Here is a 12,593-nt window from a genome sequence, read left to right as displayed (position 1 = left end):
TATCTGAGAAAAAATTATTCAAACAAGAACAGAGTATTATGGTACAAAGTCTCTTATAGGTCACTGGGAATAGAAAAAAAGACAAATTCTTTGCTTATCAAGCTTAACAACTTACAAATAAGCAATATAATTTGTAACAAGAGTCACAAATTGTGCTAAGGGAATCCAGGGAAGTAAAATAGAAAACGAAAGGTTTTATAGAATACATGGTATTTGAGCTGAACCTGAAGCGATGGGCTTCTGAAAGATGGAAGGAGTCACTCTATTATTCTTAGAAGAGCAAGCCAAAGGTACAAATGAAAGGTGAAACAGCATGGGACATATTTGGAGAATCATCAGTTTGCCTGGAGACAAATCCATAACTTAAAGATAAGGTGATGATGGGTAGCCACACTGAGGCATCACAGAAATATAACTGAGCTTGGAAGAGTACCTCAACCTCAAATTCAGATGAATTTCTTCTACAATTTCCCTACCATGAACTGTTCGGCGTATGCTTGCATAACTCTGATACACAGAGACCTTCTCCTGGGATAGCCCTGCTGACATGTAGAAAATGATTGTTCCAGGAGGCAATAGAGAGGCCTCTGAAGTTTCTTAAACTTAAGAGATGACATAAAAGCATACGTCAGCAATGCTGAGGGTTTGGTTCCAGTCCATCACACTAAAGTGAGTCATGTGCATTTTTCTGGTTCCCCAGTGTACATAAGTTATGTTTACACTATACTGTATAAGTGTGCAATAGCATTATGTGTAAAAAATATACATATCTCAATTAAAAATCCTTTATTGCTAAAAATTGCTAACAATCATCTGAGCCTTCCATTAGTCAAGCTGCACCCTTTTTGCTAAGGTGGGGCTCTTGTTTTGATGTTCACGGCTGCTGACTGATCAGGGTGGTGGTTGCTGAAGGTTGGGGTGGCTATAGCAACTTCTTAAAACAAGACAATGAAGTCTGCCATGTCAACTGACTCTTCCTTTCATGAAAGATTTCTCTGTAGCATGTGATGCTGTTTGATAGCATTTTGCCCACAGTAGAACTTCTTTCAAAACTGGAATCAATTCTCTCAAACCCTCCTGCTATTTTATCTACTAAGTTTGTTGTCATTTCAACAATGTTCATAGCATCCTCACCAGGAATAGATTCCATCTCAGGAAACCACTTTCTTTGCTCATCCATAAGAAGCAAAAGTTTTATCAAGAGGTTGAAGCAATTCAGTCACCTCTTCAGGCTTCACTTCTATTTCTAGTTCTCTTACTATTTCTACCACATCTGCAGTTACTTCCTCCACTAACATCTTCTATGAGGGTTGGAATCTACTTCTTCCAAACTCCTGTTAATGTTGATATTTTGACCTTCTTCCATCCATCATGAATGTTCCTCTTGGCATCCAGAATGATGAATCCTTTTCAGAAGGTTTTCTTTTTTTTTTTGAGACGGAGTCTCGCTCTGTCACCCAGGCTGGAGTGCTGTGGCCAGATCTCAGCTCACCGCAAGCTCCGCCTCCCAGGTTTATGCCATTCTCCTGCCTCAGCCTCCTGAGTAGCTGGGACTACAGGCGCCGCCACCTCGCCCGGCTAGTTTTTTGTATTTTTTTAGTAGAGACGGGGTTTCACCGTGTTAGCCAGGACGATCTTGATCTCCTGACCTCGTGATCGCCTGTCTCGGCCTCCCAAAGTGCTGGGATTACAGGCTTGAGCCACCGCGCCCGGCCCAGAAGGTTTTCAACGTACTTTGCCTGGATCCACCAGAGGAATCACTATTTATGGCTGCCATAGCCTTGCAAAATGTATTTCTTATAAGACTTAGAAGTTGAAATTACTCCTCAATCCATGGGCTGTCGAATAAGTGCTGTGTTAGCAGGCATGGAAACATCAGTCTTCATGTACATCTCCATCAGGGCTCTCAGGTGACCAAGGGCATTGTCAATGAGCAGTAATATTTTGAAAGAAATCTTTTTTCTCAGCAGTTGGTCTTAACAGTGGGCTTGATATATTCAGTAAATCATACTGCAAACAGATGTGCTGTCATCCAGGCTTTGCTATTCAATTTACAGAACACAGAGTAGACTTCACATAATTTTAAGGGCCCTTAGGATTTTCAGAATGGTAAATAAGCACTGGTTTCAACAAAGTTACCAGCCGCATTAGCTCCTTCTAAGAGAGTCAGCCTGTTCTTTGAAACTCTGAAGCAGGCACTGGCTTCCCCTCTCCAGCTGTGCAAGTCCTAAGATGGCATCTTCTTCCAATAATAGAAGGCTGTTTCATCTGCTCTGAAACTCTGTTTAGTGCAGCACCATCACCAATAATCTTCTCTAGATCTTCTGGATAAGTGCTTCTACAGCAGCACTGGCATGCTTCACCGTGCACTTTTATATTATGAAGACAGTTTCTTTCTTTAAGCCTCATGAACCAAGCTCTGCCAGCTTCTAACTTTTCTTCTGCAGCTTCCTCACCTCTCTCAGCCTTCACAGAATTGAAGAGAGTTAGGACCTTGCTCTGCATTAGGCTTTGGCTTAAGGGAATGTTGTGCCTGGTTTGATCTTCTATCCAGACCACTCAAACCTTCTCCTTATCGACAATAAGGCTGTTTCACTTTCTTATCATTCAAGTGTTCACTGGACTACTACTTTGAAGTTCCTTCAAGAACTTTTCCTTTGCATTCACAACTTGGCTAAGTATTTGGCTCAAGAGGACTTGGCTTTTGGCCTGTTTCAGCTTTTGACAAGCCTTCTTCACTAAGTTCAATGATTTCTAGCTCTTGATTGAAAGTGCGAGAAATGTGACTCTTCCTTTCACTGAAACACTCAAGAGGCCACTGCAGGGTTGTTAATTGGTTAACTGAACTACTGTCCTGTCTCAGAGAAGAGGGAGGCCCAAGGAGAGGGAGAAAGACGAGGGAATGGCTGGTGGGTGGAACAGCTGGAACACATAAAACATGTCAATTAAGCTCGCCACTGTGGTGCCTCAAAACAATCACAATAGTACCATCAAAGACCACTCATCACGGGTCACCAAAACAGATACAATAATAATGAACAAGTATGAAACATTGTAAGGATTAACAAAATGTGAACCAGAGACACCAAATGAGTACGTGCTATTGACAAAATGGTGCCCACAGACTTGCTCAACGCAGGGGGTGCCAAAAACTTTCGATCTGTAAAAAAACGCATTACCTGTCAAGTGCAATAAAGTTTTTTTTTTTTTGAGACGGAGTCTCGCTTTGTCGCTCAGGCTGTCGCTCAGGCTGCAGCTCAGGCTGCACCATCTCGGCTCACTGCAAGCTCCGCCTCCTGGGTTCATGCCATTCTCCTGCCTCAGCCTCCGAGTAGCTGGGACTACAGGCGCCCGCCACCTCGCCCGGCTAATTTTTTGTATTTTAGTAGAGACGGGGTTTCACCGTGTTAGCCAGGATGGTCTTGATCTCCTGACCTTGTGATCCGCCCGCCTCGGCCTCCCAAAGTGCTAGGATTACAGGTGTGAGTCATCGCGCCCGGCTAAGTGCAATAAAGTAAAGGGCAATAAAATGAAGTGTGCCTGTCCTTAATGTCTTGTTTCAGAAGCAGTGGTACATGAGATTAACTATAATTAACAATTATCAAACCACTACTAAGTACTGTGTACTCTTCTAAATACTTTAGAACTCTTTTCATTTACTCTTTCCAACATTCCTATGAGGTTTTACAGATGAGGCACAGAGATGCTAAGCAGCTTACCCAGATTCACACAGGATGTGTGAGATCTGGGATTAAAATCCAGACAGTCTGGCTCCTGAGCTCACTGCCTTGACACCAAGCTAGGTTGCCTCTTAAGGAGGAGAGAAAAGACAGGAAATCTGTTAGAACAATGGATCTCAATCAGTTCTTTCTCTTTCCACATCTCAAGGATGCAGAGCACGCCTCTCAATAACTGTGGCTCACGATGGCACTCGGTTAGGGTTTTAAAGCAGAATAAAAAGAGGGCACAGAAAGAAGTAACATTTCAGAGAAACAGAAACAGGAAAGTCAGGAAGAGAAACTAGTTTTGTGGGAAATAAGTGATCCTGTTGAAGATGAATTTCAGATACAGAGGAGACACGCTGATAGAACTGTTCAACAAAAAGCTAGAAATTGGGGAAATCAAAGAGAAAATTCAAGATTAGAGAGACACTTCACAAGGGAATCTACACGATTAGAAAGGGTAGAATAGTGAAAGAGGTTGGAACACAAGAGGGTAAGTAGATTGAAGACACCCTTTTAAAAGAGGGAAGAAGTGGGAAAAGAAGGAAAATATTTATGAAATGTCTTCCATGTGTCCAGCACTACTTTATATTGGTGACCTAATCCACTGACAATTCAGGAGGCAGGTCTTATGCCAAAGCCACAATTCTTACACAGTGGAGCCGGACTGGCAAGCTGGATCTAACAGCAAAGCTTACATGCTTCCCACCATACCACTCACCTGGGGTCTGGCGGGGTGTGAAACTGTGAAACAGAAAAACAGAGAGATGCCAGGGACAGCATGTGACAGAGGCCAGAAGGGCTCTCACCAAAAGAAAAGCAGCTTTATTCCAAGTATACACATCTTTCTAGTGTTTGAAGAAGACAGAAAGCAAACCTCTCAAGTAGAAAACCTTCAGATAAGACATCTAGGTTTACAGAACTTTTAAGTAACATTTAAAACTCACTGTTCTCATTTTCTAGAAAAGTACAAAACAAATTTTCTATTAATTTCTCAAAAGTAAGTACTCTAAAGCAGTAATCTGCGAGTTTAAGATCCTATACTGAGACCTTTTCAGAATCACGGCAATGATGTAATCTAAACAACAATAACTGGATAAAAAACAAGACTAGCACACACACGAGTAGAGATTTTTAACAACTGAGATTCATTCCCATCAGCTGGGCCATTCATTCTAGCGGTTCAGCCACTAAAGTGAAATACTCTTGAAACTGGAAAATAACCAATAAGTAACTAATAATGAAACTACTATTAACCACTAAAAACTACGCTTTCTTTTCAAAGGTAATAAAACAGTTGTCCTCATCTGAGTAATACAAAATCTGTATTTGAATAAGAACATGACAAGAGTTTGATTCAGTTCTTGGGTATCCTTCAATAAATTTTCTACACACTTTGCATCTATGGTGTGTGTGTATGTGTGTGCATTTACACACAAGAAAGATAACATTACCCATACTGAGGTGCCTTTTTTTAAAAAATCATATATCTCTATCTGTACATCTAAATCTACCCTCACTCTCCCTAAGAGAAACTCGACTTTCCACCGCGTGGCTGCCTATAGTTCATCTGACCAGTCCCCTGCTGACAGACATTTACATTCCGGTTTTCTGCTGTTACAAACAATGCCGTAGGAAATGTTCTTGCCCAGAAACCTGTGTTCTGTGAGCAGATCTGCAGGAGGAACTCAGAACTGCTGGGCCTTAGAGATATGCATTGTAAATACTCATATACATTACCAAACTGGCCCCGAAAAGCTTCATCACTCTATCCTTTCCCTCGCTTTGTATGACACTGCCTATCTGACCACACCTTTATGACACTAGGTTTTAAAATGTTTTCATTCTCTGCTAGTTTGATAGAAGAATCTCAAAATGAACACTTTCCCAAGTTTATTACCTATTAGTTTGTCCTCCCAACGAACGGCCTGTCGTATTATACCCTTTACCTATTTCTTCTGAATTCATCTTTTTCTTACAGATTAGCAAGAATATACGTATATGAATGGAATTAGCCTGTATCTGTCACAAGTCAGAAGTATTTTTCCTAATTTAATACTACTTGTTTACTTAAATGTATCAATTATCTCCTTAATGGCTACTAGACTTTGTGTTGTCAGCCTCAGAAAGGGCTTCCATAGGCCGGATGCAATCGGGAGGCTGAAGCTGGCGGATCACAAGGTCAGGAGTTCATGATCAGCTTGGTCAGGAGTTCGTGATCACCTGGACAGGTGAAATCCTGTCTCTACTAAAAATACAAAAATTATCCAGGCGTGGTGGCAGGCACCTGTAGTCCCAGCTACTTGGGAAGCTGAGGCAGGAGAATCACTTGAACCCAGGAGGAGGCGGAGGTTGCAGCAAGCTGAGATCGCACCACTGCACTCCAGCGCCTGGGCGACCCAGCAAGACTCTGTCTCAAAAAAAAATAAAAATAAGAAAAGGATTTCTATATTCCAAGGCCATAAAAATATGCTGTCTATTATTTTCTCCAAGTACTTCAATAAATAGCTTTATAATTTTCCAAATCAAACTGTTTCAGTCCATTTAAAGAACAACTTATCATATTCCTTTCACAGTGACAATTCTAATTTAAACTCAGCTGGACTACGTTTGAGCTGATAAAGCGTTTTCTCACCATTAAAGGAGGAAAGCAATCACAGCAGGTCAGCGTCCTGGATGCATCAACACTGCCCTGACACCAGCACTCTGCTTACCTGAGACTACTCAGTAAGAATCTAGGATCAAAGGGTCCCCAAGCAACCTGAAACTAGGAGTTTCAAGAAAAACCAAAAGAAAGTTCTATCTTACATAGCAGATTACACATTCATGAACTAGTTACTCTGAAATGCAGCACAGATGAAGAATACAAAGTCAAGGAAAGAGTAGCAGGCCCGAAATAAGTTATTCGAAGGGATCTTTAAAAAGATATGACTTAAAGAAAAATATAACACTCAGGAAATTGGATAACCAACTGAATATGAGGCTTCAAGTTGCTTGTGTGGGAAGAGAGTCAAATTTAAACAAACTGATGTTAAGACGAGTAAAGAGACACTGGCTCAGAAGTTGGCAGAGTGTGCCAAGCTGAAGAGATGCAAGCCTGAGAAGGGATGTGCCCGCAGGCCTGACAGGCGGGAGAGAGGGCCCAGCTTCTCCGAGGTCCGGCTGTCAAAACAAAATCGACCCTGGGAGAGAGCATGTGCCGGAACAGGCAATCGGAGCCTCCCAAGCAGCATACCTCAGAGCATGCATTTTCCTACCCGCGTTCAGAAAATGAAAGCAATGGGCAAACCTGATAGGAAAATGTTTAAAAAGCTACCAATTAATAATGGTCATTTGGTTTCCTACTCGTGACATCTTTCATGATATTTATAAAATGTACCCAAATTTTGGCCTAAATGGTTCTCATATCTCAGATAACAGAGGGCAGAGATAGCTGTTAAAATATTTTTACTTGATTTAAGTTAAATTCAAATGCTCTAACGATGGCTATGCTTTCTGCATTTTACTAATTCTAGTTTCAGTTCATTTTTCTTTGCTTTCAAAGGATCTGATTAGATTCAATGTTAGACTGGATTCCCCACCCCCCGCTTTTTTTTTTTTTTTTTGGTTTTATTACCTGCTAAATAACCTAGATGAAACAAATTTTAGACTTATACTAGTTTATATTAAACTACAAGTAAACCAAGGAATATATTTCCTAACAGAACATTACTTAAATCTGAGTTTTAATTTATTTTCATTAGCTAAACTGCTTCCACCTATCTTGAGATAATAGCTGGTCAGTCCCTTGAATTAAAATAAGATAAATATTTCTATTTTTTGTTTGCCTCACTTATTCTATGATCACCTCATTACAATTCTCTTATTTAAAACGTTGTCCTTTATTAATGCAAACCCATCTCATGGGTGCTTTTATGTAATTCAGTGAATCTCAACCGGGTTGGCTTTGCTCCTAGGTAACTTGGCTGTATCTGGAGACATTTTTGGTTGTCACAACCGAGGCGGTGGGCATGTGACTGGCACCTGGTAGGGAGAAGCTAGGAAGGCTGCTCAATATCCTGCAGTGCCCAGGACGGGTCCCATGAGGAAACGGTGTGGGGTCTCAAATAGCAATGAGGCTCAGGCTGAGAACCCCTGGGAAAACTTCAAGTGAGGTATAACTACTATTCACGTTTCACAGTGAGTAACCCTTACCTGGCCAATGTTCTCAAGTAGTACAGAATGATAAAATATAGAAAAGTGTTCTTCAATTACTGTGATCACCTTGCCTGCAAATTTTAAATATCTGAGTCTAATTTAATTCAGAATGTCTACAAAAAGCTGTTTTGAAATGTATAAAACCTGCAGTTAGTATATGGTGATAAACTTAGATAAACTCACTTGGAAGGTCAATTGACAGATATTCTTTCTCTTTTGAGATGGAGTCTCACTCTGTCGCCCAGGCTGGAGTACAGTGGCACGATCTCGGCTCACTGCAGTGGCCGCCTCCCAGCTTCAAGTGATTCTCCTGCTTCAGCTCTCCGAGCAGCTTGGATTACAGGTGCCTGCCACCACACCTAGCTAATTTTTGTATTTTCAGTAGAGATGGGGTTTCACCATGTTGGCCAGGATGGTCTCAAACTCCTGACCTCAGGTGATACACCCGCCTTGGCCTCCCAAAGTGCTGGTGGGATTATAGGTGTGAGCCACTGCGCCTGGCTAATAAACAGATATTCTATAAGCAAATAATTGTAAGTGATATGATTATTAGGCCTGATAGAATGTAAAACCTTTTATGTAGTTAAAAAAAAATCAACAAATAACATGTCCTAAGGCCCATTCATTTCTAAAAATGTAAGCAGTAACAATATTTTAATTCTTTTTTTTTTAACTTTTTTTTTTTTTAACGTGTAGAGATGGGATTTCACTGTGTTGCCCAGCCTGGTCTCAAACTCCAGCACTCAAGCAATCCACCTGCCTTGGCCTCCCAAAGTGTTGGGATTACAGGCGTGAGCTACTGTGCCCAGCAGCAACAATATTTTGATATCTATCTTCTTAATTTTCTTCTTGTCATTTACTCTGTGTCATCATTTGGCAATAAATGAAATAGAAAAATTCACCTAGTCAAATTTTAATTAAAATTAATGTAAAATTTCCTTGTATTCTTCTCAAGTTATCCCACTATTCTAAGTTTCCTGGAAGCAATACAATAAGAGTACCAAGTGCTGAGTGCCTGGATCTGGTAGACTTTCACATGCATTGCTTCTATTTGCAGGATGAAGGCCTCCAGCTCTGAGAGTGTAAGCAGCATTCCAGGGCCAGGGGATCCATTTCCTGATCCAGGCCGAGGCTCTGACACTGACCTCCTCAACAAGACCCTCCTTTTCTTCCTCTTCTTTCCATGACTTTATCTAAGAGGGTATTTGCAGTTTCTGGGGTCTGTGTTCATATCATGACAGACTTCTCAAAGCAACCCTCAATTAACACCCTGCCTTTTCTCTTATAATAAATTTTGCGAACAGTCATTATCAGGCTTAACAGGTGAGTTCTTTGTTAGTACCCAACAGAAATGCCACATAACAACCTAAAAGCGACTTTGTTTATGCTTTTGGGGGATGGCAATAGCTATAATGCATCACAAGCTTTCACAAATATGCTCTGCTTTCAGTAAAGTCAGCCACATCCAGAAGGAGGAAGTGAGACGTACCTGGTGATTGTTGCTGGCAGCCGACGAACTGGCCTGAGCTGTGCTGGCTGAGAGAGAATCAAGGAAGGCTTGGTCAGCCACTGAATTTCCACAAGAAAATTGATCTTTTCCATCACTGGGTAAAATCTGAATAGTAGAAAGAGGCACAATTATTTTCATGCATTAGGGTCACTTCAGGGAGTCTGATGAGGGCAAGCAAGAACTGTCAAAAAGCGTTTATATTCTTCAATGCTACAAATTTCTCTCTGAGCACTGCTTTTGCTGCATACTTGTATTTTGATGGGTTGTATTTTCATTTTCATTTAGTTCAAACTATTTTTTAATTTCTTGCGATTTCTTCTTTGATCCATGCATTATTTAGAAGTGGGTTGTTCAATCTTTAGAGATCTTCCATCTATCTTTCTGTTTTGATTTCTAGTGTGATTCCATTGTCGTCTCAGGGCAGACATTGCATGATTTCTTTCAAACATGTTGAGGTATGTTTTATGGCTCAGAATATGTGGTCTGTCTTGGAGAATGTTCCCTGGAAGCTTGAGAAGAATGTATATGTGGCTGTGGTCTGATGAAGCAGTCTATAGACATCCACAAGTGGACATCAATCTATTGATGGTGCTGAGTTCAACCACGTCCTTACTGATTTTCTGCCTGCAGGATCTACTTCTAACAGAGGGGTTTTTATATTCTTAAAAGGTAAGCAAACCCAAGAATATCTGTAATCACTAGTCCTTTCTATAAGCAGAATCCTAGAAAATCCAATTACTGCCAGTATCAACTTACATCCTCAGATTTTTCTCAATCTTGTCAATTTGTAGGCTCCTGGATGCAAAGTGCATACAAATAAAACAAGACTTCAACATAAGACCTACAGATTGAGGCCAGGGGTCTGTGAACAGGGGTTTGCAGTTGTATGGAAAAGGCTGTGGTGTGTGCATGGGCACATGTTTCTGAGGGAAAGCCTAGAGACTGCATCAGATTCTCTGAGGGGTCACGACCCCCCCACCCCCCGCACTGCCTATCAAGAACAGAAAGATGGCCTTCGATATCACTCTGCAGCCAGGTCCCAGGTCTCCTGGAGGTGAACCAAAGGTACCTTTACTCTTGATCTAGCTCCAGTTGTATTCACAGGGCATCAGGAAACCTTCGCTTTTTTCTGTCACCCAACATGAAAGACAAGCTTACCAAGAAGCTGCACATGCTCGGTTTGGAGCGACCAAAAGACAACCAGCAGGGGGCGCCAGGCGGTTGGCTCAGCTGGGGGAGTCCCAGGCAGGGCCAGCCCAGGCTGTTGTGTTGCTCTCCTGGGTACCCGACCTAACAGCTCTACCCAGGAGATCCCCACAGCAGCTCACCCAAGACACCCCTCTGTCCATGGGAATGGGAGAAGGAACTGAGATACACACTTAAAAAAATCTATTTAACTGTGAATTAATTGTACAATAAACAGTATTATAGACGGCAGCAATATTAGCAAAGGAAAAATACGTTATATGTATCATATATATTTAAAATATATATTATTAAATATATATTTAAAATTTATGTAATATCGATATATCGATACACAACTCTCATATCTTATTAAATTTACTACAATTTATAAATATTTATACATATTTATATTAAGACAATATTAGCAAAGGAAACAACATTAACGTCTATTCAGACTATGAAAAGTTGCCTATCCTGGAAGAAACTTAACTAAATATTTACAGTCATTCCTTTGGAGCTGGATTACAGGTAATATCTTTTCTTAGTTCTATTTCATGTACTTTCCATATTTATATAGTTACACATTTCTTATATTTCACAATGGAAATTTTAATTTACAAAAATTGCTGACTGTCCTGAAAGTTGATAATTCATAAAAAGATGCCTGACAAAGAATGAGCTCTAATGAATGAATGACAGGAAGCTCTTACTTCAACATAATCCGTAGGAACTACCCTCGTCTCCTTTGATGTTTCTTCCTTCCAGCATCCTCCCCTACAATCCTATAAGTCACCAAAGAAAAACAAAAACAAAAAACAAGAAAAAGATTAGAGTTGAGATTTCCTGGAGAAATTTTGTGTGGAGGGATTGTTATACACAAAAAAGTATATTAACATTAAGCTTTTTTTCCTAGAGAACACGTTCAAAATCTTAAATTCTTTTTTTTTTTTTTTTTTGTAGACTGAGTCCTTTTCTTGCCGTCTAGGCCTGTGGTGCAGTGGGCTCTCCGCTCACTGCAAACGCCCGCCTCCCGGTTCAAGCACATTCTCCTGTCTCAGCCTCCCGAGTAGCTGGGACTACGGCGCCCGCCTCGTCGCCCGGCCTAGTTTGTCTTTTTGTATTTTTTAGTAAGAGACGGGGCTTTCACCAATCATTACCAGGATGGTCTCAACTCTCCTGACTCGTGATCCTGCCGCCCCTGTTGGGCCCCTCCCAACACAGTGCTGGGACATACAGCCTTGACGCGCACGCGCCCGGCAAAATCCTTAAATTCTTAAGCCCTTCTCTTTACTTCAGAAAATGATGTAACCTAAAAACAAGAAAAATCAAACTTCAATAATAAGTGATAAAAGACTGAAAACAGCTGATGATTAGATGACCCGCATCTTGTCTGTGTACTGGTCTGTGGCAGATGATAAAAGCAGCTTGTAGCTCTGAATGTGAAGCGGTGGATGCGCACCCCAGGCTTGGAATCCGCCCTCTGCCACCTCACTGGTCAACACGATCAGGTGGAAATCCTCCAGGGAATCCAGAACTTGCCTCAAGGGCTTCTGCACACTTCAGCTGGCTCTTCTGGCACCCAAGCCACTATATGAATGAATGTGGGTTGCTAGATGATGACAGAGACCCAGTTTCCCTGTTGCCCCATCCAAAGCCAGCCAACCCGGGGAACTGTCAGAATCATGAGCGAGGCTAGCTTAGACCAGTCAGTCCCCAGCAGGGTCCAGTGACTGGAGACACATGCAGCGCAGCTCAGGAGAACCATCCAGCTGACTTGTAGATTCCTGAGCAGTAACAAACGGTTATGGGGTTAAACTACTAAGTTTAAGGATTGTTATGCAGAAAAAGTGAACTGATTCATGGTTTCTTAGTTCTCCTGGATAAATAATATTAATAAACTAAGTAATAAAGTAGAACTCTATATACCAGGATTGCCATTTCACTCTATGATCAAAGGAGAAATTGTAACTTTTAGT

At 41.2% G+C, this 12,593-nt stretch overlaps 1 protein-coding gene across 1 annotated transcript in view; it reads right to left on the bottom strand.

The window, feature by feature from the left end:
* Window positions 1-12,593, bottom strand: part of SNX9 (sorting nexin 9) — a 130,067-nt gene that overhangs the window by 65,981 nt on the left and 51,493 nt on the right. The window contains 4 exon segments of the mRNA XM_017889651.1: window positions 9,409-9,534; window positions 11,328-11,349; window positions 11,351-11,386; window positions 11,641-11,663. Of these exon segments, the coding sequence (XP_017745140.1) occupies window positions 9,409-9,534; window positions 11,328-11,349; window positions 11,351-11,386; window positions 11,641-11,663 (207 nt within the window).

Source organism: Rhinopithecus bieti, unplaced genomic scaffold, assembly GCF_001698545.2.
Source record: "Rhinopithecus bieti isolate Rb0 unplaced genomic scaffold, ASM169854v2 scaffold_18548, whole genome shotgun sequence".
Lineage (NCBI taxonomy): Eukaryota > Metazoa > Chordata > Mammalia > Primates > Cercopithecidae > Rhinopithecus > Rhinopithecus bieti.
Note: the sequence above shows the minus strand (reverse complement) of the source record. Positions and strands in the feature narration are given on the sequence as shown.